Source organism: Triturus cristatus, chromosome 5_2, assembly GCF_964204655.1.
Source record: "Triturus cristatus chromosome 5_2, aTriCri1.1, whole genome shotgun sequence".
In the NCBI taxonomy this organism is placed as follows: domain Eukaryota; kingdom Metazoa; phylum Chordata; class Amphibia; order Caudata; family Salamandridae; genus Triturus; species Triturus cristatus.
In genome coordinates, this window is record NC_140588.1 from 481,021,348 (window position 1) to 481,046,760 (window position 25,413).

General features: G+C 43.1%; 1 protein-coding gene across 1 annotated transcript in view; it reads left to right on the forward strand.

Moving 5' to 3' along the window:
- The window catches only part of AOAH (acyloxyacyl hydrolase), a 780,853-nt gene that overhangs the window by 660,949 nt on the left and 94,491 nt on the right, over nt 1–25,413 (forward strand). Inside the window, exon 16 of the mRNA XM_085607471.1 lies at nt 20,641–20,813. Coding sequence (XP_085463597.1) covers nt 20,641–20,813 — 173 coding nt within the window. The remainder of the gene's footprint in view (nt 1–20,640; nt 20,814–25,413) is intronic.

Sequence of the window (25,413 nt, forward strand, 5' to 3'; positions counted from 1 at the left end):
AGTGCGGTCCAGTGTGCATAACCACATCTCATCACATAAGTCAGTAAGATGGCCCTCTAGGGAGGTCTGTCGTGAGTATGACTGGCCAGCTCCAATAAGGTCACTCATCCCTGCTGGATCTATATGTTCAGGATGACCATCATGCAGCCCTTGGGGTCACCCACACACTCAACTATGCCCCAAATGGGGGAGGAGCCAAGATGGCCGACGGGTCGAACGCCTGAGCTCCCGGCTCCGTGGACCGTCTGGCTTCTTTTGTTAATCCTGATTAATTCTCCTGACCTGCGCCATCCAACCGCCGCGGATTACCGGCACTGAAGTGACTGGCGTTCTCCTGACACCTTTGTCGGCGGGTTTGGTGGCTGACTCGGTGTCTACTACGACCTCCGGCGCTCCCACGGGTCCCTGCGTAGATGGCCGCCGCTGGACGCCGAGGGATGTGGACGGGGTGCTGAGCTGGAATACTGCGGGTGATCGCGGGGGAGGAAATGCTGGCCGTGCGACTGGAGTCAGGCCCATTACGTCCGGGTCGGACTCCCCCGAGCGCCGGCAGTGGTGTGGACGACGTCGGAGCCCCCTAATGCTAGCTCTCCTCCGCCACCCTGAAGACAAGCGAGCGGACTCCATTTTGTAGCGTCTTCCTGCGGCGAACGGCCGGTTCTCGCGGTGGCCGTGGGGCGCTCTCGCCCGGTGCAGCTCCCGAGTGGAGCACGACGCTTTTCCGGTGTCTACATCCTCGGATCATAGTCATTTTTGTCCCGTCACTAATTGCCCGCAGTGGAGATGACAATGGCGTCTGCTCTTCTTGCTGAGACGCTGGCTGACCCTGGACTCGCAGTGTCTGCGCGCCCATGTGCCCCGGAGCTGATTGCCGCATCGGAGGAACAGCGGGATAGTGCGGACCGATGCTTGGTACAGAGGGACCCGACCTGTGGGGATGTATTGGCCGCCCTTGTGGCGTTAAAAGTGGCAATGCAGAGTACTTGCCGGGCGCTGACCCGGAGAATCGATGAGGCACTGGTTGCAACGGGACGTTCCCGGCTGGAGGATCCCCCGCCGCCCCTGTTTTCTCCTGGAGGTGAAACAATGTCGCAGAGTGGGGGGCCGGTGGTGCGGAGTCCTCCTGGCTACAATGTAACGCGTCAACCCATCGACACGGATACAGTTGCAGGGACACCCTTCACTTTGAACGTTGTGACTCTGCCTACGAACTACCTGCTGAGACCTAGCCTTTCGCTTCCCTTGCCAGATGTTACCCTGAAAGCACCTATCGCTCGAGCCTCTGTGGCATGTTACTGCTGCGGTTGGGACCCTGTGGTACGATACGTCTTCATTGTCCCCTTTCCTCGAGGGCGGCCATCTTGTCTCTTTGTCCTGGCTGAAGGTGACTCGCAGCAATGGACGGGCCTGAATCATATCTGCCGGTCCGGACAGGGGTGATGGCATGCCGGTTGTCGCTTTGGTTGGATCGGCATACGGGGCCCTGGACTGATACACGTTTTGTAATTTTGGATGAGTAGTCTTTAATGACCAGTTTTTGTTATATGTCGCTGTGATTTCGCCTCCTGTTTCCTTCTTCTGCCGGGGGGAGGACTTGTGAAGTGCTGAAGTGCTGGGTGTTATTGAATCGGGACCACCGGGTTTACGTGGGTCTTTTGATACTGTACTGTACATGGTGCAGGATGTATGAGCGGCGCGGGAGTCCGGGAGTTCGGCAGTGTGGTGGGCTCCTCCCCGCTTTATGGTCTTTTTTCCTTTCTTCTTTCCTTAATTCTATATTTCGGGTTCCTATGGGGCGACAGACACGTAGCTAGGGGGGGGGTAGGCCATAGCCTCGGCATGCGTGTAGGGTGGGGGGTCTTCTTCGATACGTTTTTTGTTACTATGGGCCTTCTTTTTCTTTCTTCCGTCCTTTTCCTACGTCTTTTTCTAGGGTCAGTGGGGGGGAATGGTGATAGGAGGGTAGCGGCTGGGAGGCACATTTCGCTGCGTATCTATATCCTGGTATTATGGTTTCGTGCCGCCATTTTAGATATGTTCACTGTTAGTTGACTCTCCTGTTGGATGTTACCCATTTATCGTATGTTCGTCTGTTCTGCGCACTGATCCGTTCTAGCTCTGTATCTCCTTAACTTTAAAACTTTTTAAAATTAACCTTACTGTCTCCTGCCACTCAGTGCACGTGGATTTTGCAACATAGGTCGTATGCTTTTATGTGCTGCCGTGCCACCGAGTGGACGTATACTTTGCTATCAAGCATCAGAAGTGTCGAGGCCGGCCGGATGGTTGTAGGCCCGTATTTGTCTTGTACACAGTGCTAAATAAAGGTTTTAAAAAAAAAAAAACTATGCCCCAAATGTTAAAGGCAGTTGTTCAGTCAGTCTGGGGGCCAGTGGCGATGAAATGCCAATTTGGAAAGTTACTATTTCATGAGTTTTCATTCTACCATTGATATCCTGCTCTTGGTCTTTATTCCACCAACACATTCCCCAGAGTCAAATTCAATTGCCTACAAAACCACACTCTGCTGAATTGTGTCTTTGAAAGATTCAGATGCTGCATCAAAAGAATACTCTGCAAGGCTACGTAGGGAGGTGGGTGTAGAGTTGCTCCTTTAAAGAAATAGGCTCTTCAGCACCACCTGCAGCCCCGCATTGCCGGCCTTTGGGCCAGCATATAGACAGTAGTGCTCACCTAAGGTCCAAGGTAAACTCTTTGTCACTGTCTTGCAGATGTCGTCCAACGCCGTCTTGGCCATAAATGCCTCTGTTGCAGCTCTCCTTCTTATCAAGCGAGTCATTAAGTGTCTTAGGCAGCTGTCAGTATTCCAGCGACCAGGTACTTGTGGCTTATGCTACCACCTACTCAGACCTCTCCGAAAGCCACAGAGAGTTGAGCTGCGGATTGGAAAGATTGTATTCTGGCAAGTAATAAGCATCATTTTCCCATCCAACATATCAGTGCTCGCTCAACGATGTGTTTAGATGACATGCAAAATACAGGAATTCAACTACCACTTTCTGGATAAACTTTTGATGAATCCTGGGAGTGATTATCATGGGTAACCTTGATGAATGACTTCCATAGAGATGGCTTGAACCTCTTCACCTTCTAGTCAATTTAATCAGCAACACAAAGTCTGCATTCAATTTTTGGTATTTGAACACACAGGAATGCTGTAGTTCAAAAGGGGCTGGCACAAGAAAAACAAACACAATTTTTCTTTTACTTTTTATTTAAGATGTTAAATATTTCAGTCAGCGAAGTTGACATTCATAAACATATTAGAGTATATAATATTCGGAAACATGTGCTCCATATGCCACAACAAAATACAAACTTTGAACAAGCCACATAAATGGCATGTATATACACTGTGCATGATAGAAGTATCCTAGTCAGGTAACATATGTTCACAGCAGAGTACCTTGTTAGCCCATGGTTTACAGTATACACAATGCTAGTAATAGCCCTCTTGCCTGCAGTGCCCTGTCTGGTTCAAAGAATGTACGAATCAGTGATCGTGCTTTGCTACCATCAGAAAGGTAACCCACAAGGTGGGGTGTGCCGCAGAATTCCATCTCACCTAGACCAGCAGAACACGTTTAGATATAATACACTGCAGGAAGTGTTGTAAAGGTGTTTAGATATCTAATTCTGTGAAGTCAGTAAGGGCCTCCATCTACAGGTCCACTATGAGCTTCCTCGGACCCATTTTAGTTCCTATGCTCGGATGGCAGCCCCCGCAGCTGTCACACAAGTTGCCACCTCAGATTTCCATCTACTGTAGGGTGGTCCATCCGTGGTCCACCAGTGTCACGCTGTGTCCCTTTGAGGTATAACCAGGGCCAGGTCAAGAAATCTGTTTCCCACTTTTTTGCTTGTTTGCTTAGTGAAGGTACCCAGAATACGAATCTCTATAGTGTGTAAGTCACATCTATTCAATGTGTGATCTAGATCTCCAACTACCATGGTCCAGAAACTTGTCGCTATAGGACAGACCCATACCATGTGGAAGTTTGCATCCGTCTGAGCACAATGCAGACAATGCATGTTGTCTGATTGTGTCATGATGTTCAACCTATGTGGGATGAGGTAGGTATGGTGTAAAGAAAATTGAATTGATTGTATTGCAGAGCATGTTTCGTGTGCTTATATGGACCCTTTCCATGACTTGCTCCCATACATTCCCCAGAACTGTCTGCTCAGGTCAGTTTCCTATCTCTTTTGTAGTATGGGTAGATTGTCTGTGATCATGGATGAGATGGTTGATAAATCCATGATACAAGTCTGCGACCATTGCCAAAAGTCAAAAAGGTGTGCAGCAGGTCATGTGTGGGGGCTCTGCTATGCCTATCGAAAGATGGCCCATTGCTCTTTGCTGTGCAGTATTTGTCAGACATTCTGTTGGTGGTAGGCCCCTAATACCCAACCAAATCATCAAGGCCACAAGCCCCACCTTCCCCTGAAGCTTGCATTTCATCTCCAGATGTGGGTATATCAACAAATGGAAGTGTGGTGCATACAACAGGCAGTATTGTGTTCTTCTGACCACTGTGTCCCAGCAGTGAAGTCCTTGGCTAATTAGCCTAGTGTGCTGCTCTACCCTAAGCCGCACTCCCAAAATCATAGGCACAAGGGTGCCTCTGCAACACTGATCTCGTACCTTCCCTAGCTCTGCTATATAGCAGCCAGCTAGCCATCTTGCCAGCCATTATTGCTGGACAGACAGGAAGTACAATTCAAAGTCTGGGACTCCCAGCCCTTCCCTGGCTGTCAGGCATTGCAGCATTTCCATTGAGACCTGGTGTCTGCCCCATCCCAGATCAGGTCACGCAACAAGGTAATGAGCTCCTTGAAAAAGCTCTGTGGTATCCATTTGGGCAGGTTCACAAAGAAATACAGGAGTCACGGGAACATAACCATTTTAGACAATGCAATCCTCGCCATAATAGGTAGCTGAAGAGAGTGCCAGAATCCCACAAGCTTCACAGGGCTTGCAGTGCCTCTACTGAGTTTCTCTCCCTCGTGTCTTTTCTAGAATTATATACCTGACCACCAAATATCAGGGAACCTGAGAGGTCTATTCAATGCTATACTGAGGCTTTAGCCATAAGGAGCCCTGGAAATCGGGTGACACTGGGAAAGCACAGGATTTCGTCTGTAGTCCCAAATCCCTCCCAAAGAGTCCAGGATCTCAATGCTCCAAGGACTCTGGTGTAGGCATCACGTAGATACAGGAACATGTCCACATAAAGCGAGACAACATGCTCTGCCCACTGGAGTGGAATTCCCCTGTCTCTCCCTTCTACTCTCATAACAGATGCAAAAGGTTTCACTGCCAGTGCAGAAAGCAGCTGGGACAAGGAGCATCCGTGGCATGTCCCTCTGTACACCTCAAATGCTTCTGAAATACATCAGCTTGTACGAACCCTCATTCATGCACCTGAGTACAATAAAGCCATCCATTTGTCCCATCCCGATCCCAGGTTCTTTCAGCACATGACCGCTCTCAGATATCCCCAGACCAATATGTCAAATGGTTTGTGGATGTCTATAGATGGTATCAGCATTGTGGCTCGTTGCTGTGGGAGGGTATCATCAGGGCCTTAAACAGGCCCCAGATATTGAGGAAGGTACTACAGTAAGGAATGAAGCTGTTCTGGTCATGGTGGTCTAGTGCAGTGAGATAGGGTAGCAACCCAACAGCCAGCACTTTAATGAGGATCTTGTAATCTAAGTTCAGCATAGAGAACAGTCTATATGCGATACGTCGAGAGGGTCTCCTCTAGACTTGAGGATCGACACTATAAGCACCTCCTTAGTAGTGTCCGGCAATGCGCTACTCTCCAGTGCTCTTGCATACATTGAAGCCTATTTGGGTGCAAGGACAGTGAGCTCAGTGTTTACAACTAATAAAGATCCAGAAGTACTAGTTGGGGCGAATTATTGTAATTTGGCCCAGCTTGCGAATTGACCGATGCTAAAGACTATTGAGTCTGTTTGTGTGATCTAAAGAGCCCTGAAGAAGTTCTCTTGGCTTGTCGCCGAATTGAACGAAACGCGTTGGCTGCTTTTTTTTGTGAAACTTCATTTGGATTTGAAAATAAAGGATTGAAATAAATAAAAAAAGACTGAATAAGTTCTTTTGTTGAAGTGCAAAGCTCTTTATGTAATATAGTTTGGAATCTGTGATCAGTGGCACCAAAAGGCAACAGGTGCTGAGAAGTGCGCACGAACCACCGTTTTATTTAGACTGTAGCAAAGTTGTGAGGTGCTTTTTCACAAAGTTCGTTGCCTAAAGCTTTCATTGGATTTTTTCTAGTTAGTAGCTTGTTGACAACTGTTGACAGTTTTTTAATCTTCTCGTCATTGAGTAGGAATCCCACAGGTGGAATGATTGCACCAAAAATGTCTCCTACTAACTGGTTTCCATCATCTGTACTACGAGTTTCTCTGTGTGCAGGTGCTATTGTTAATTCTTCTATACTATATACATGATCTTTGGAAACAATATGGCAGTAGCAAATACCCTCCCAGTCAGCAGGTAACTGGAAGTAAGCGTCTCTCCCACAAACAAAATAAACCCCTGGAATTGTGTTTTCTTCCCCTTGTAAAATTTTCCACGTGCCTCCAATTAAATCAAATGTATGTTCATAGCTAATAATTCCTATCTGTCTGGCTCTTGTGTGTGTTCTTCTTTTGTAAACAACGATTTTCCCTTTTGTGTCATCTATCTAATTTAAGTTTTGGGTAAAATATTATCTTAATAAAATCATCTTCCTCCTTCTTCCAAACAATTTTCAAAACATCATTTTCTATATCCTTACAAGGTGTAATTTTAATGTTTCTTTCTTTTAATGCTACAATAAATATTTTCTCTATGGGTCTCATTAACCCCTTCGGTGCTCATGACGGAACGGTTCCGTCATGAGCCACGGTTGAGCTGTGCTCATGACGGAACCGTTCCGTCATGACCACGCCCGCGCAAGATTCCGTCAGCACAGCGGCGGAATCTGCGCAGCATGGAAGGGGTTAAACAGGTTAGATTATTCTGATAAGCATTAACATTGTCTATGGGTTTATATTGTTTAAAATAATACTAAGCTGTGTCAATTACTTTGGTTTGTGGATGTAAGTCCATGTTTTGTACTAGTGGTACTCTGGAAAGTATTAGATCATAATTAAAATACAAATATTCAAAATGTGTTTGCCCATATACAAATGTAAGCAATATACTACATGGAACTGCATCTGATAATGGAATATGATGGTAAGTGACTTCTTATACTGCTGATTAAGGTAGATGGATACAAACATAGCAATCTTTTGCGTCCATAGCTTTTGTGTATTCTTGCACTAACCTAGAATGAACATTAGTAGTGCAATCATCCCTTTTGTATCTTGCAAATGATGCTTTCAATTGCTCGTCATCTATTGTGTGTGCAAATGTGGTAGTTGCATTAGTAGACCTAACGTCTTTTTCTGGGGTTAAATAGAACCCTACTAGCACTATTATAGTCATTAGTACTCATGTTATGAAGATTGAACACATAATAATCTTACATCTATTTCTAAAGCAGCACATGTTTTGTCTGTGATCAGATAGTTTCCAGAAAAGTATACAGCAGCTTAAGATTTCAATTCAGAGATTTCTCCAAATGTGCTTCTTGCAAGGTTTTTCTTTCAAACAGTGTCTTTTTCACAAAGTGTCTTTATTCACTAATGTTCATATAGGAAATCCTTAACCCTACTCTGTGTTCTTCTAATATGTTATACCTACTCTTCCACTGCAAACACAGACCTATGTAATCTTCTTCAAACATTAAAAAGGAAATAGAATATTGCATTTCAGCCCTTCAGCACTTTTACCAGTTCTTAGTCTTTTAAGTGTCTCTCAGTTTTCTCCAGAAATCTTTGGTAAAAAAAGCTGCATCCAACAATGTCATTAGAGTGATAACATCGAGGTTCAAACAGTTTGGTTTTCACATCACACAATTCATCCAACATAGAATGTCCATTCAGGCGCAGAATACCTTTGGCAAGGCACACTTGCTCTTTTTGATCTCATCAGTCTTAGTTTATCTTCCTCTGTGTCACTTCCACCGCTCGACTCTGTTTCCTCAGTGACAGTCGGTGGGATTTGATCAACTGACATACTTGTTCTCAGTCTCCTTTTATTCCTGTTTCGTGACCATTCAACTTTATGGGTGACTCTTCTTGTTTCAGTGATTGCTCCCTCACCTGGACCTTCTATTTGTACTGATTGGGTAGGCTTCCAACCATCTTGAGAAAATGCACACTATGACCAGGACATATATCAACACGTTGCAAACAGGAATCTCAATAAAGTCCATCTACATTCTAATGAAGGGACTACCTGATCTCCCTCTAGGACTCAGTGTGTTGCTAGGATATGAACTTGCCTTAAAGAAATGAAAAGACAAGAGGCGTTTGGCAAAACAGGAACAAGTTGGTTTAATTAAACGCTGTGGCTGGGAGAGTCTTTACTGAATGCATCTGAGGAAAATTTCTCGGTGTACAGAGTTTGGTTGACAATGTATACATCTTGTGAGGTACAATAATTAATTTCTGCATTCCTGAAAAAGCATCTCAGTCATAAACCAATAGGATTGGGCATCTGATAAGGACACAGATGGCTCTCAACCTCTGGAAGAGCTAGTCTGAGCTGGTGTATATGTGTCCATGTGTCCGGCATGAGGAGCGAGTGATCACTTCATGTGGTGTGCATGTCAAGTCCTGATTGGCTCAGTGTTCCTATCTACATGTGGTATCTAGCTTTGTAGTATTTTTGGGGAATGCAAGCCTTTGGCCAAACGTGTTTTTCTTGGGGCCAATTTCCTAAACCTGTTTGTGGTGCAACTATCTATCTGTGGGATTAAGCAGGGTGTTCCCTGGGTACGTGTTTGTCTTTGGGCTAAGTGAGACCCCACCTGTGACCTTTCATTCGATAGGCATGGGTGTGGGTGAAAAGACTTGCCTGACCACTTAACTCGGACTTGGTGTTGATGGGGAGGTCACCTTGGGTGAATCCGACAACAATGATATGAGTTCATTGGAACATCTGAACATAATTTGGCAGTTGCTGGTATCATTTTTATCGGCATTCCTATCATTGTGCGTACAATTGTCATAGCGTACATCAACATTGTCTTCACTGGTATTGATACAGTTATGCTTCCTAGGTCATAATGTACATTAACATTGTTTCTACTAATAACAACATTGTCCTTCATGCATGGATTATGGACTAACACTAACATCGTTACTGCTGGTATCGACGCTGTTGTGTGGGCACAGATTATGGCATACATTGACATTGCATTTATGGGTATTGCCATTGTTATGCGGGCACAGGTTAGGGCATACGTTGACATTGTATTTATTGGTATTGCCGTTGTCGGGCCTGCACATATTATAGAACACATTGACATCGTATTTACCCATTACAACAAGTGCAACAGGAGTTCTTTTCCCAACATTAATTTGCTGACATTTCACACAAGGATTACAAATCCTCTGCAAGCATCCTCAATCTGGGATTGAACCAATTTTGCCTAAATAGTCTGGTCATGGCATCCCTCCCTAAATGTGTATTTCCATGGAAGTGTAGTGTCATTGGAAACAACAAACTATCAGGTGACACCGGTCCACCATCAGCTTACATCCAAATGTAATTAGCATTTTTCTCACAGCCTGCTTTTTTCTGCTTCTGAATCATTTTCTTATACCCTTTTCAATTGTTTGCTAGCGTCAGCTATTTACATTAATATAGAAAAGACAGTGTCCTCCTCAGATTCACATGCAAAAATGTCATTAAATGTGCAGGCCACTAGTACCTAATACCGGTCAACTTAATTGACATATCTGTTTCCATCTGCAATGTAACCAGTGTGCTGGATATTTAACAATAGCAATTTCAGCTGGTAATTGGAGTGATTCCAGTAGATTTCTTACATGCTCTACGTTCCTGATAGGGGTTCCAAATGAAGTCATGACACCTCTTTGTGTCTACAATTGCTGAAAGTCGTGGACTATCTGTAAATATAGCCACCTTTAATTAGGCTGTCAACATACAAGCTCTTGTAAGGGCAACTAATTCTGCAACTTGTGCTGGGATAATACCCTGAAGCTGTGAAGCTTCTACAACCTCATTGATTGTGCAGACAGTGTACCTTCATTGTTTCTCAAATATGAGCCGGCAACAAAATGTACATAATCAGGCTCATTCAGGGGTTTATCTTTAATGTGGGATCTTGGCTTTGTGCATAAATCCATGACATTTATACAATCATGTTCAACTTCATTACAAACATTATCATTTATTGACAGCAAATTTGATGGGTTCAGATCTGGCAGTGCTTTAAAGTAACATTTTCAGCAGCCAGAATCATCTTATTTATGACCCAAATTTTAAGTCTATTATGGGTCATGTACTGGATGTTTGTTCAGGTCAGCAATATTTCTATAGAGTGTGGTACCATTACAGGTTAAGGATGTCCCATCACTATGCTCTCAGTCCTCTCAAGACTAACACCCACCGCAGCATACTCTTTAGGTTTGCCAGGCAGTCCTGGCACTACAGGTCAAGGGTTATCGAAAGGAATGCCACAGGTTTTCAAGCATCTCTATGCATCTGAGTAAGCACTGAGAGAGCACAGCCCTCCCTCTCACTGCAAAATAGTGTAAACTCTTATTGTAATCATGTATTCCTAGTGTGGAGGCACCACAGAGACTTTCAGCTCTAGGAAAGCTTCCAAGCATTTATTGTCCCAAGGAAGGGGATCAGGCAGATCCTTGTGAGTCAGTCTCAGTAAAGGCTTGGGCACCAGGAACAAGTTTGGTATCCACTGTTTACAGTAGCCAACCATTCCCAAAAACATCCTGACTCCTCTCCGTGTTCGAGGTGGATTAATCTGTAGAATTGCTTCCATACTCTCTGGTGATACCCTTCTTGCTCCTTTCTCAATATTTTGTCCTTCTTTCTGATAGTACTGCAGTTTTCCTTGAGACACCTAGTGTCCATTCTTAGCCAGATATTTTAAGAGTGCAATAGTATCCTGCTTACAAGCTGCTTGTGTCTCTAATGCAACTAGTAGGTAATCAATATACTGCACTAGTACTGACTTGTAGGGCATCTGCAATGACTCCAGATTATTTTTCAAGATCTGGTTAAAGATAGAAGGACTCTCAATATACCCTTGTGGAACTAGGCACCATGCCAAAACTCTCTGCTGAAACACAAAAGAAAAGAGATACCGACTATCCTCATGTAATGGATCTGAGAAAAAGGCATGGCAAGGATCAATAACAGTAAACCATTCTGCAGTGCACGTAATCTGGAAAAGTATAGTGGCTGGATTCGGTAACATGGGGCAACATGGAATGAAAATATTGTTGATTTTTCTAAAATCCTGCACTATTTTGTGCTTCCCATTGGGCATCTGTACACCCATGATTAGAGAGTTGCATTGACTTCCAACCAATTCTTTCAAACACCTTTAGTCATCATGTCTTCAATTACAGATGTTATTTCTGCAACTGTCTCTGGTGTCAAATTGTATGGTGGTGTTCTTGGATACATTGCATTTGGCTTTAGAGTAACTTGGACTGGTCCTACACCTTTAATTAATCCTATATGTTTTCCTGTGAAATCCTATACTTCTGGGTTCACAGTTGTTTTCAAATCAGGAGGCAATTCGTCAATGGTTCTCACTGAGAGCAACCCTTCAGCTGAATCTTGTTGATCATTCTCATACTCAACATCCTCTTCATGGGTCTAAAGTTGGACTCCATCTGGTGTACAGTAAATTGTACAATTTAACTTGCACAACAAAGCTCTCCCTAGCAAATTCACAGGGCTTATGTCACAAACAACAAATTGATGACTTTCCTCAAATTAACCTATTTTTACAGGAACTTCCTCACAAACTGAGTTTGTAATCTGTTTATTTGAAACTCCTACAACTTGGATTTTCTTTCCCAGGAGGGATAAGTCTGGCACATCTGCTGTTCTAACGGTGGATCTGGTAGCACCAGTGTCAATCAAAAATTACACAGGTTGGCCATTCACCTCACCTTCTACAAATGGACGACTCTGGTGTACCTCTAAGATTGGGCCAAGCCAGCAATACCCCCCACAAACACACAGGCACCATCATTGGGAATTTTCTGAGCCAAAACTGTCATTATCAAATGCAGGAAACTGTTGAAATGGGTTCTGAAAGGGGTTTAAGTGTGCCTTGGGCAACTGTTTCAAAATAAATGTGGGGTTTCCCATATTTTGTGGGACCATCTGGGCTTGTGGGACTTGCATCATGGCATCTGCTTCTGCACTTGCATTTGCATCTGTGTCTGGCACATTTAGCATTTGCATTTGATTTCCTCCCTGCATTTGCATATTTTCAATTACTCTTTCAGGATTAAACCTACACGCCCTTTATACTCCCTTTTCCAATGCCCGATCTTGTTACAATAATGACAAGGAGTCATTTTCTTCAAAGTCGCAATGTCCATACCAGAATTTGGATCAATCGGAACACCTCTACCTCTTTCCCATGAAACACCAAATCCTCAGTGAGCACCTTGCACTACTGCTTTAACCCCTTCGATGCTCATGACGGAACGGTTCCGTCATGAGCATCGGTTGAGCTGTGCTCATGACGGAACCGTTCCGTCATGGCCCCGCCCGCGCTAGAACCCTTCAGCACCGCGGGGGAATCCGCGCAGCGCTGAAGGGGTTAACACCAACACCTTGCATACCACCTTCATTTCCTATAAAAGACTGGTTCTGATACCCCCTTTGAGCAAACTTAATTTCAGCCAACATGAATTTCTACTTTCGAAACATTTTCTTATACCCTACTAGCTTTTTTTTGCGCTATTTGGTTTTCATCACTACAATAATTTGCATACCTCAGGATTTCATCAAGTTATTTATTCTGCCAACAAATCACACTTTGTTGTGATGGAATGGTGGCTAATTGTTAAAGAAACAGGGGAAAGGGAGAAGGCGTTAGCTAAAGCAAGGGGAGGCCAAGCTCTGCAAAAAGGTTGGTCCATATGGGGCTGCTTAGAAGAGCTGTAGCTGTTGTCTCTTTGTGATCCCTCAGATATTTGTTCACTTATAACCATTTCTAAATGTATGTTTATATTTTACTGACTTTTATATGTATATTTGGTTGTTACATCTTAGTAGAATGCCCACCTTCTATTTTATTGTGTTTTCTTTTTTGACTGTACTTCTTTTTGACAATTATTATTTTTGTTTTTTAACAAATCACACTTTGTTGTATTTGCACACTGATCTCAGGTCTTAATCCAATACAAAACTGAGATATAAAGAATCCCATATCACTTGCATTGGGATATTCTCTCCCACTGTGTGGCTGAAACACCTGAAGCAACCGCGAATACTACTCATGTACTGACTCTTTCGGTTACTGTGGAGTCTTTACCCAATAAGGATCTCTGGCCGCACCTTGCCTTTCAAGGAAATATTCACCACTTCATATTTCTCCATAACCATAAGAGATGGTGCATAAGTGAGTAGCTCTCTGTTTGGCTCTTCACATGGCCATTACACAACAACCTTACATTCAGCCCATCGATCACTTCGCATTATAGTGTCAATCCTCAAGTTCTGAACATTGGCTTTGAGACCTGGAACTAGAGCATCCCTCAAACTCGGGCAATTATTTATAGCTCTTCTTCTCAAGATGTAAACTATAACTCTGCTACTAGCTTCTGCTGGAGCAGGAATCAATTTAAATAAAATGGTTTATCATCTCTATCTCACACCAAACAGCATTGACCCGCGTTCTCTTTCTCTCTCTCTCTGAGTTTTCTCTTAATTCTCTGCAACAGACCGTTGCTGTCTTATATGAGAAGATCAGGAGATATAGATCATAAAAATCAATATTGACATTACTATCTCTAAGTCCAGTCAATAATTAAGGGTTTTATGTTAATCAAGACACTAAATAAGTTCTCTTACCTCTATTCAATTAATTGTAAAAGCATCAATCAGATTTCAGAATTGATGGTAAGATATTGGTTGGAACAAATGATCAAATAAGCAATGCAGCGCTTTCCATAAAGGAATGAATCCCTGTTCTAAAGAACAGGGCGAACTGGATTTTAGCAGGAACCCATAGAGAGTTAAAGTTCAAAAGCGGTGAGAGAGAGCATGAAGTTCGATCAGTCAGTATAAGCTGAACTTCCAATAACAAGCCATTAGCATTCAGCTTAAAAAAGCATAAATAGTCATGCAGTAGCAGTAGCAACTGCAATCAACAAAAAGGTCAGGTAGGAATAGCAATCAGCATTCAGCCTTCAGCATAAAGCCATTAGTATTCAGCTTCAGTGCGGACAAGTGGTAAAGCCAAGAGCATATTGCATCTCAGTTGTGGGGTCTGGGAAAGAAGTGTCAGCATTAACCTACTCTACGAACACACACTAATATAACCAGTTGAATGAAAATATTGAAATATGTTCTGTATCTTCTCCTTCCTCTCATTCAATGAGCTTTCTATTCCTCTTGAGAACAGATTCATCCTGTCCTTTATCCACGTATGAAACGTTATCTACATATGAGGCCTTTCAATTCTTAGACCTCCTTTCCCATGGGTATGATCACATTCTAACCTTCTAATTAAATACATTGTATGTTAGGCTAAATAATTGACTTATGTGTAATAGAAACATCAAATAAACTGCAACAAATATTTTTGAGAACCACATTGCTTCAGTATAAATATATATATATATGTGTGTGTGTGTATGAAGGGAATCCAGCACATATATATAGAAAGAATTAGGTTAACCTATTAACATTTTGAGGAAAGAACAATTGATGGACGAAATGCTGAACAATGTCAAACACACATCCCCAGTACAGAGATCTAGGCCTAAATCCATTGGTATTTTGCTCACCATGCCAGTCCAGTTTGGACCCAGCCATATCTAAAGCAGTCTTGACCCTTCTCCCCATGGGAACAGTCCAGCCCGAACTGCCACGCCAAGTCCTCCCGGACCATAAACAAGCATTCTAGGGCCGGTTTTGGGTTATTACCTCTCATTAGCCAGGGTAGCTTGACTCCAGTGACATGGAGAGCACGGGAACCATGCCTGGGCAAACCTGTCCCACTTAGGGCGACAAATGCAAAAAGAACAATTGATGGATGGAATGCTGAACAATGTCAAACACCCCCCCCCAGTAAAGAGAAATGGTTAGGTACTACAATTTGCACATTTTAATGTTGTGTAAGTTCATAATAAATTGCACGTTGTCATTGCACAAGTCTCTTTTATTATATTAATTTTACATTCAAAAAGAATTCCTTATCAAATCTCTATCAGATAGTAAACTACATGGAAGTACAGCGTAGAGTAGAAAGTGATTTGATCATCATGTTGCATTTCTGTCACTTTGCAGACTAAAACAAGTCCCTGCAAATGTAGAACATCTCGTGGCCAGCAAAGTCAGTGCTGAAATCAAACTATAAGGCCACAAGATAACAATCAGAAAGTTATGCTCTCATGATCCTGTTAACAAAAGCATGTCACAGAAGGAATTCAAGATGATTCTAGATCTGAAATGTCAAGAGCAGAAAGTAGTTAAGGTATTTGTCACACATTTCATCAAACATTAGAATCTTAAACAAAAAGCTGGTAAAAATGAGAACAAATCCCCTGGACTGGTTTGATGAAGATTGTTATTAAAAAAAAGGAAAGTATCAGAAGCACTGAGATGTCGGTATTGAAGTAAGGAAAGGAAACAATGTCTGAAACTACCCTAGGAAGGACTGCAAGACTATAATAAGCAGAATGGAGCAGACCTGTGTCAGTGCATGGGAGGCACTAATAACAGCAAAAAGCAAGGACAAGGTGCCTTGGAGTTAGTATGGGATGCTTAACGAGCAGAATGGGGATGAGATATTAGTTTTGTCATTTTAGAGCCCTGTATAGGAGCAACACCCTAGATACTGTCAAATGCTCTAACAATTGGAGAGTACAAAATGTTACAACAGTCGATCACCCAAGAGTCACCCGGTCTTCAATGAGCAAGCAGAACCGATTTTGAGCGGCATTACTGGGATCTGGATTTCACCACTGATGAGGGTGGCGATGCAATCTTAAGGCAAAAATCAAACAAGGTACCTGGTCTAGTCAGAGTGCCCAAAGATGTGTATCTAGCTTGGTTGGATGATTGGGCCCCAGTATTATGTGCAGTTTCACTTCAATTTACAACAGTGACTATGGTTCAGATGTAGAAAGCATTTTTTTTGTAGAATCGTACCATCTGCGACTGGAAAAATTATTTTTCAAATATACAAAATGTGGTCTATAACTTTTTAAAGAATCACAATTTACATTTGAGATTCGGAATTGTGTGTACTTGTGCGTTTTGGACACCCTTCCAAATACAGCATCAGTATGGTATATATAACTGTTTTGCCACCGAATTCCGGTCGCGAAACGGTAATACTTTACCACCCTTTTGAAAGTGGTAGTAATCCATTTGTAAATAGAAATGGGTCCCTTTGCAACCCGTTACACATAGAGAATGTTAAAAAAAAATGTTAAGAGTAGGCAGAGGTCACACGAACCACTACCTACTCTTAAAAAATGAAAATTCAATGTTTCATTTTTTTTCTTCTTAAACGCATCCCGTCTTACTTTAAAGAAAATGGCTTGCATTTATTGCTTTATTAAACATGCAGTCACATATATGGTGATCTGCTGACTCCATTAGGCCACCATCCTTGTGATAGCTGTGATTCCTAATAGGTCTCAAATTGCGCCCTACCTCATTAATATTCATGAAGTAGGCCGACTTGTGACCCACTTGGAATCACTAAATGAAACTTAATGAGTTTCATACATTAGGAATAGCGATTTCTTAAATGCAGGTTACAGAAAATGCAAATTAAGTAATCGCTATACCTTATTTTGATGCATCTACCCTATGTCCCAAACTCCAACTATTGTTGCTTCCATTTATAAGGAAGGTACCCATGCAGATCTTGTCAACTGACGCCCAATCTCCTTGTTAGACGGACTGGGCAAAATTTATGGGAAACTGCTTTTAGACGGTATCCACGTTCATGCTGAACATATTGGCAGGAATAGAAACCAGATTCAAGAAAAAGGTACTAAGTATACCAAGCGGAAGAAATGCCCCCATTGCCTGACTTTTATCAATCTTAAGACAGCATTTGACCCCTGTGGAGTTGGTCTTGTTTGGACTGCTTTGAATGCATGATGAACTGCCCAATGCTCTCATACACTAGCACCACCAAACAACTGCCAGGGTAAGGTATGGTAAGGAGGGAGAAGGCACCATAAACAATGTGGGTGCTTACCTCCTTGATCAGAACCTGAATACACTCAAACTGGGAAAAGATAAAATAGCGGTCCATCCCATATCGAAGATGCAGTGCTTATAATTCTAGCTGAACTAGCAATTCACAACCTATTGATGAGTTTTAAAACATATTCACCAACACAAGACTAACTATTGATGGAAGCAAGACACAATTCATGGTCATAAATCAAAAAGTGAGTTTACAACAAGCTTTTAAAGTGAGTTAAGTAAAGTTGGAGCTGGTTTCGAGTTGTGATTATGTAAGCATAAGGTTTGACCGTGGTCACATCAAAAGGAGAAAACCGAGTGCATAATGAGCCAAAATATGGGCGCTGCTCTCCACTACAAAAGAGAAGTCGGGAGAAAATCCTTAAAATCAAACTTAGAAGTCTAATGAAGGTAATTGCAGCAGCAACATATTGAACAGAGCTATGAAATTACACCAAGGCCCAAGAGCTGCAAAAATTAAGTATTTTGCACCTGGGCCTGATGCACCTCTGAAACTGCTCCGAATGGAACTAGTAAAGAACCACATAGTGGACATGATACAACTGAAAGCAACATTATTTTGGACCAAATTACATAGGAATTTCCACACCAAACTGTACTTTGACTCTTTGTTAGACATCATGAACTTGGATGAGACTGAAAAGATTGATTGGATGAGGCGTGTGTAATGATCGCTTCAGGATATAGGTGTGTCCCTCAGGGACGGCTCTTCTCCACTAAGCGCGACCAGCTTAGCGATCGTTGGAACATGCTACTGGCAGGCAAAATGCATGGAGACCATCACTTGTTCTGGAGAAGGTAGTATGCTAGCAAATTGCTGGCAGATCATCATGTTATAAAGACAACTATCTTTACAGTGAACCCCATGTCGAAGAACATTGTTCTTAAAATGTAGGCTTGGAGTCCGACCAGCAGGCACAATTGCTATAAAATGGAATCCAAATAAGAAACAACAGACATGTAGCTTTGGGGTGTTGGAAACTGTCAGTCATTTTATGATGCCCTGCACAAAAACAGTTACCCGGAAAAAATCCGTTGCTTTTCCATTTTTCAAGAAGTTTAGCATCAGGTCCTGTAAAGATGCACTAGAACTCTGCTGACGGACGGGTACGAAAACGTTCTTTTTGTCTTTGGTGGCAAATATTTAATCAGTCTGGCACCTTAGGAGGAATGAATCTAAGATTTACTGGTAACCATTCTGCAAGTGACAACTAGATTCGGCATCTTGGTGTATGCGTTTGCGCTTTTTATGTTGGCTGTTTTAATGCTCTATTTAGTTTACATATTAATTCACCATTAATCTTCAAAATTGGTTCTCGCTTTTGATGTTGTAAATATTGTTTTTATGTAACTGCTGTTTCGCTTTTAGCTGAAACCATAAAATTGATTAAATGGAGAAAAAACTAAAACATGAAGGATTATGCAGTTAGTTTACGCAGGGTATAAAACTAGCCCACCATCTAGTCATCAAACCTGGGTAGCACCTTCACGAGATGTCCCACTCTACTTCTACTCGCTGCCAACTCCTGCAAGCGAATGCCCTCAGGCAGTGGTTAATTTGTAAAACGATAAGTGCCGGGGCTCTCGTCAGGAGGCAGCTTGCAGAAGTCCATTTCTCCTGTTAGTGCTGCCTAAAACAGAACAAACTACTTACCATGAAAGTGGGGGGAGGATGTGGCATAATGGCCAGAGATGCTGGCTTCAGAGCTGGGGAACCAGGTTCGAGCCTCGGCGTCGGCTCAACATCCTGTGATTCTAGGCAAATCACTTAATCTCTAACTAAATGAATGTGTCCTTAATTGGTGCTCATGAAAAGCACCGGTGCTGATGATTAAGTGCAGGTGCTGAGGGCCCGATTCACAGAACTAACTTAAGACAAAATCCTAAACTTACTACCATTTTGGTATTCACAGAAGGCACTTACTCATTTTGGTATTCACAGAAGGCACTTACTCATTTCGGTATTCACAGAAGTTAGGAGTCCTAACTTTAGGACTCCTAAATGCCTTCTGTGAATACCGAAAGTCTTAAAATTAGGATTTTTCTCAATTTAGGAGTCCTAAAGTTAGGACTCCTAACTTTACAACTACTAAACTGAGAAAAATCCTAATTTTAAGGCTTTCGCTATTCACAGAAGGCATTTAGGAGTCCTAAACTTAGGAGTCCTAAATTTAGGACTACTAAATTGAGAAAATTCCTAATTTTAAGACTTTCGGTATTCACAGAAGGCATTTAGGAGTCCTAAAGTTAGGAGTCCTAACTATACTACTACTAAACTGAGAAAAATCCTAATTTTAAGACTTTCGGTATTCACAGAAGGCATTTAGGAGTCCTAAAGTTAGGACTCCTAACTTCTGTGAATACCGAAATGAGTAAGTGCCTTCTGTGAATACCAAAATGAGTAAGTGCCTTCTGTGAATACCAAAATGGTAGTAAGTTTAGGATTTTGTCTTAAGTTAGTTCTGTGAATCGGGCCCTGAGTTCCTGAAACCACTGACTCAAATTAAGCACTGCACCTGGGCCTCAGCAGCCTCTTCCACTTCATCTTTTGTAACGCCATATATTCCTGCACCACCAATCACTGTGATGCCCCAAAATGCAGTCATTTGCACTTCTCTCTTTGAATCAGCATCCGACCATCTCCAACTTATCGAAACAGTGCCAACATGGGCTTTGGCACCCTCCTACCTTTGCGGCACTTGGCCATCATAAGCATATACCAGATCTTGCCATCACTGAGTTGGTTGGCATCCTCACAATCCTTAAGACACATTCTCAGCCTACTCTCACCCAATCTCCAGTTTCAAGACTAACCTCCTCCTTCACACGATGCTTGGAGTCACCATCATAGGAGCTCCTGTAGGTCTTCTGCACCTTCAGTCTGCTCTCTGTATCTCAGAATACCTCTGGAACGTGGATCATAAGCACTGAAAGGTTCAGTCATCTGCCTGCCAGTTAAGAAGTATGAAAATGTATTTGGTTATTTTTGACTGAGTCCACTAGAAACAAAAAATGATATCGACATAGGACACCTGACATTTGAAGTGTGAGAGAATACTGGGCTCTGTGCTTCTCCCAGGCACCTTTCATGAGCCCGATAAGCTCACTCACAATCTCAAGTGCCAAAGGTGAAATGTGATGAATGGTTCGATTTCTTGCTAAGGATGTGTCTGCCGCCTTTGCTGCTAAATACAGCTTTTGCAAATGATGACCATATTTTGATTTTTTTTCCCTGTTTAAAGGCAACGTGACACGCTAGCACATATGACGACACCGGGGGAGATGCACAGTAATGTCATGCAGGCCCTGGAGTACCTGAATACTCAGCTCCCAAATGGAAGCCACGTGATTTTAATCGGATTGGCCGAGGGACGCTTCTTATGGAATCAGCTACATAACAGATATCACCCGCTTGGTAAGTATGTCGAGCTCTTAAATAAAAGGTGGGAACAGGGTGAATCTGAAAGATTTGCTTGACAGGGGGTGGGTATGGCAGGATTGCCGCAAATGACGATTTAGAAGAGGATGGTGAAATTTTGCTTAGCTAAGAAGATAACGCTGATGAGCTTGCATCTTGGATGTTACTCTATTTTACATATAAGTGTAGCAAAGCCAATAGGTCTGTCTTGCATTTTCAGTTATAAGCCTGGCCCATTGGCTTTGTAAGTGTTTGCCAGCAGTAGACAAGTTCAGCCTTGACATGCGAATTGGATGGGTGAGATGATGCCCTGTGCACCATCAGATAAGTTGGCATTACCAGTGAGCAGTGGCTGGGTAAGGGGACGGCCTATGTAGAAGAGAATGTCACGTGCAGTAGATGGTTTGTTGATCCACTGTGACGTAAATGTGCCAGGGATTGCCATGTGCGAAGCACTGCTAAGATTTGCCCATGGTGTGCAATTAGAGGGTCAGTTAGTGTTGTTTAATGTGGTGCAGTGGGGAGTTGTTCTGTGAAGCCGGAAGTTCACGGATTCCGCCAGCACTGTTCAATCTCATACATCAACTTCACAACTCCAGAAATGCGCACTCCGCAAATGCTAACGTAATAGAACCGATGACAGAGAAAAGTGCTATGCCCATTCCTTTCTGGCGAAAGGGAAATATAGTAATGCAGCCATGGAAGCATTGAAGCAGCTGTAACATTAGGCACCCCACATGCAGTGGATAGGCCCAGTTCATTCTCTAAGATCCCATTATTTAATTGTATTGTAATTGCATTTATATAGCTTTTACTACCCCTGACGACGCTTCAAAGTGCTTTTTCGTCGAGTAGCACGCTACTACAGAACCCATAAAGGATTAGTGGTGAATTAGTATAGTGAAATATGAAATTAATTTGAGCGGTGGATATGTTAGTCTGTTATTTGGATTGAGAAGGATAGTGGAGGGACAGAAGAGGGAAAAGGTTTGCATTTATATAGCGCCTGCTACCCCATATGAGGTGTTGAAGCAATTTTAGACAAGTAGCACGCTACTCCAGAACCTAAAACCATTATGTCTCCTACAAAGAAGCAGTTTGCACTCCTGTGCTGGAAAGCAAAAAAACAAATCTTATTTTAAACAGACACATCCACGAGTGTGGATGGCGTGTGCAGAAGAGATGTTTTGATTCCCCGTGCTCTTGAGGTCCAAGTTCAATATATGCGGAGCCTCTGTCCTGCTGCGGGAGTGTCAGCATGCTGCCTTCGCTGCTAGCCTCAAGTGCCTGACTCTCTCCCACGGCTAGCATTCACCTGCCCCACAGACTCCAGGGACCACTCTCTGCTGAGAAGCAGATCACATGCAGATCAGAGAGAATATCCTCCTCCTGCTCAATGCACAGCAGGGCTACAGATACTGCCAATTTTTAGGCCTGAAAAGTTGACACTGAACTATTGTCCACACACAACTCATAACTCTGCATTGTGCAAATACTGTTGGGATGACAGGAAGAGGTGGGGTTGTCCAGAGCGGCCAGAGCAGTGCATAGTGCTGATCCTGTTGGGGCCTTTCAAGGTCAGGCACAGCCATTCAGGTGGGTGATGCAGGAGTAAGTTGGATAGAGCAGCCACACGGTGAGAATTTGCCTGCCGGGGGTGTCTAGCGGGCTGTCAATGGAGACAAGGAACGTAGGGGTGGGATTTCACCTGCTCTGTCACTGATACCGGCAGCCCATAGAGAAGGGAGAAGGACTCTCACCAGCATGCAGTGAGTGGCCCTTCAGCATTATCAGGGGAGCTGAGCGGTCTGCAAATGTAATGAGCGGCCAGGTGCCTGCTCACTCTGGTCGGACCTAATAGCTTTGGAAAAGCAGCCAGTGGTGGGGGGAGAACAAGAGGGAACTCAGAAATGGTGTGGAATGACCTGGCGGGTGTGGAAGCGACCAAGACCATGGAAAGAGGGAGTGGCGGTAGCAATTAGCAGCTTGACACAATAGATAGTAAAGCAGTGTAGCAGCAGAAAATTTTAAAAATACCAAAACACCTAATGCTCAAAATTGAACTGTCAGCAACACTCTCACTGCTTATCTCTTCATCTAGGGTTGCTGTATCAGCACATTCACATGCCGGCCACATCTGAAGAGGGGATACCCATTTTTATCAAATGAGAGGGCTCCAGGCCTGTTCAATAATAATTATGAGTGATATGGATTTATTATCTTTGCGCCCTGCTGTGGAAGGACTTTAAAGCTGTGCTTCAAACTATAAGAAAACATTTCTTTGCCTTCAGAAAACATGTCATGTTTCCACTGCTGAAAGCAGCACTTATAAATTTAAAAAAGGGAAATTGTGTCATACTGTAAATGAAAAACACGAAAAGAAATTAATTTTGCCCCATCCCTGCGTCAAGCTCAATCGGCTGGAAAATGTAACCAGTCAGGAAATGCCGTGCAACGCCAGAGGGTGAAAGGAATGCTTCAAGTAAGTAAGTAAGTAGTAGGCTCATAGAGCGCACAAATGACGAGGCATCTTGGCACTATAGCAGGAAGCTGGTTTCGCAAAGGAGGATTTCTTACTTCTGCCTGGTAAATAGCCACGTCTTCAACAATTTCCTGAACCGAGGTCTGGAGGGTTATAGTCTGATGTCGTCTGGTAGTTCATTCCATAACTTAGACGCGCGATATGTCAGGCTTCTACCTCCCCATCTAGCCCTTTGTATTCTAGGTATCTGGACTAGACCTTTGTTGGCAGATCTAAGATTACGCCGACGAATGTACTCCCGGAATAGTTTCTGTAAATCTGCTGCTCCTCCACCAAACTGGGCTTTGTGTACCAGGCACAGAGCCTTAAATTCAATTCGCTCTTGCACCTGCAGCCAATGAACTGATTTAATGCTGCTAGAAATAAGCTGATACTTTGGAATGTTTAGCAGCATTCTCACTGTCGCATTTTGCAAAGATTGTAGTTTGTACAGTTGGCGCTTGTTTATGCCCAGAAAGAGGGCATTACAGTAGTAAGTCTGCGAAAGGATCAAAGTGACTACAACCAATTTCCGTAGTTCCAGGGGAATAAAGGGAAACATTTTCCATACGATTTTTTGTTAAAAAGAGCAGGCCGATGTAAGCTGATTAATTTGCCCTACGAAACTTAGTTGATCGTCCAGCAAGATTCCCAAGTTCCTGACCTTTCCTGTGGGTACTGGGCATTTACCTGCCTCCACTGGCTACCACTCATGGCTCCAGAGTGGTGCCCCAGTCCCAAACTCCATCACCTCTGTTTTTCCTGTATTTAATTTAAGGTAATTCTGGTGCATCCAATCCATAATATGTTTTAGATAGCCATGAAATTTCCCAACAACGGAATCCACGCTTGAGGAGATGGAAATGACAAGTTGACTGTTGTCAGCGTACGACACCAACGAGAAACCATGCCACCTGGTCAGCTCAGCCAGAGGTGTCATTTAAATGTTGAAAAGTGTTGGGGACAAGGCTGACCCCCGGGGAACTCCACAGGGGAGGGAAAATCTCTCTGATTGATAGTTGTCCCAGCCCACCCTCTGTTCCCTTGCCACGAGGAATGAGACCAGAAGGCGAAGAGCCTCCTCATTGATTCCTATTGCCTTCAGCCTTTGAATTAATACCTGATGGTTCACGGTATTGAATGCAACTGAGAGGTCCAGTAGGATTAGAATGGCCTTTCCTCCGCCATCAAGTTGTCTATGTATTTCCTCAGTGGCCATAATTAGGGCTGATTCCGTAGAGTGATGTTGTCTGAAGCCATGTTGAGAATGGTCTAGGAGGTTATTAAGCTCCAGGTAGCCCATTAAATCTTGATTCATTGATTCTTCCAAGATTTTTGCCACTAACTGTAGACAAGATATGGGCCGTTAATGTTCGACCACATAGGGATCCAAGGATGGTTTTTTTAAGATTGGCCTAATACATGCCTTCTTCCAAGAAATAGGGAAGATTCCCGATTTCATGATGTTATTCAGAAATGGAGCAAGTTGGTTACTGATCTTATCTGAGACCAAATGTATTATAGCCGGCCGGCAAGGGTCTGTTGGAGACCCGGATTTTGCTGCTAATAGAAAAGCCCCTTTCTGCATATTGCATGTTGTGCAGTATTTTGTGTACTCTCTGTTGAGAGTAGGGGTGATATCAGAGTCATTCCAGACAGTTAAAGCTATATAAGGAGAAGAGTGGTTTCTCCAGGTACTGGATTTCTGAGTTTAAAAAAATGGTGGTTTCCTCTTCTATTTTGGTTTTAGAGCACAGTGTGATTTTGAGTTTCTTTGTGCACCACTTATTCAGTTCTCCGCTCTTGGGTGCAATTTCAAATATAACCTAAATACTCTCACATACAAATCTCACCTTTCACTTGTGCAATCGAATCCACGCTCATATGATTGGCGATGATGGGATTCCGTTTTTCTGCTGGGTCCTAATCTCAATGACTTTGATAGTCACTGTATAATATGCACGGACGGGTACCTGTCCATTTGTACTGACTAGATGATTGTACACACTTTTCCTAAAGATGTAACACAAGCCACGTTACTGTTTTTTGTGTTTTACCTAGCCGTGAAAAAGTCGC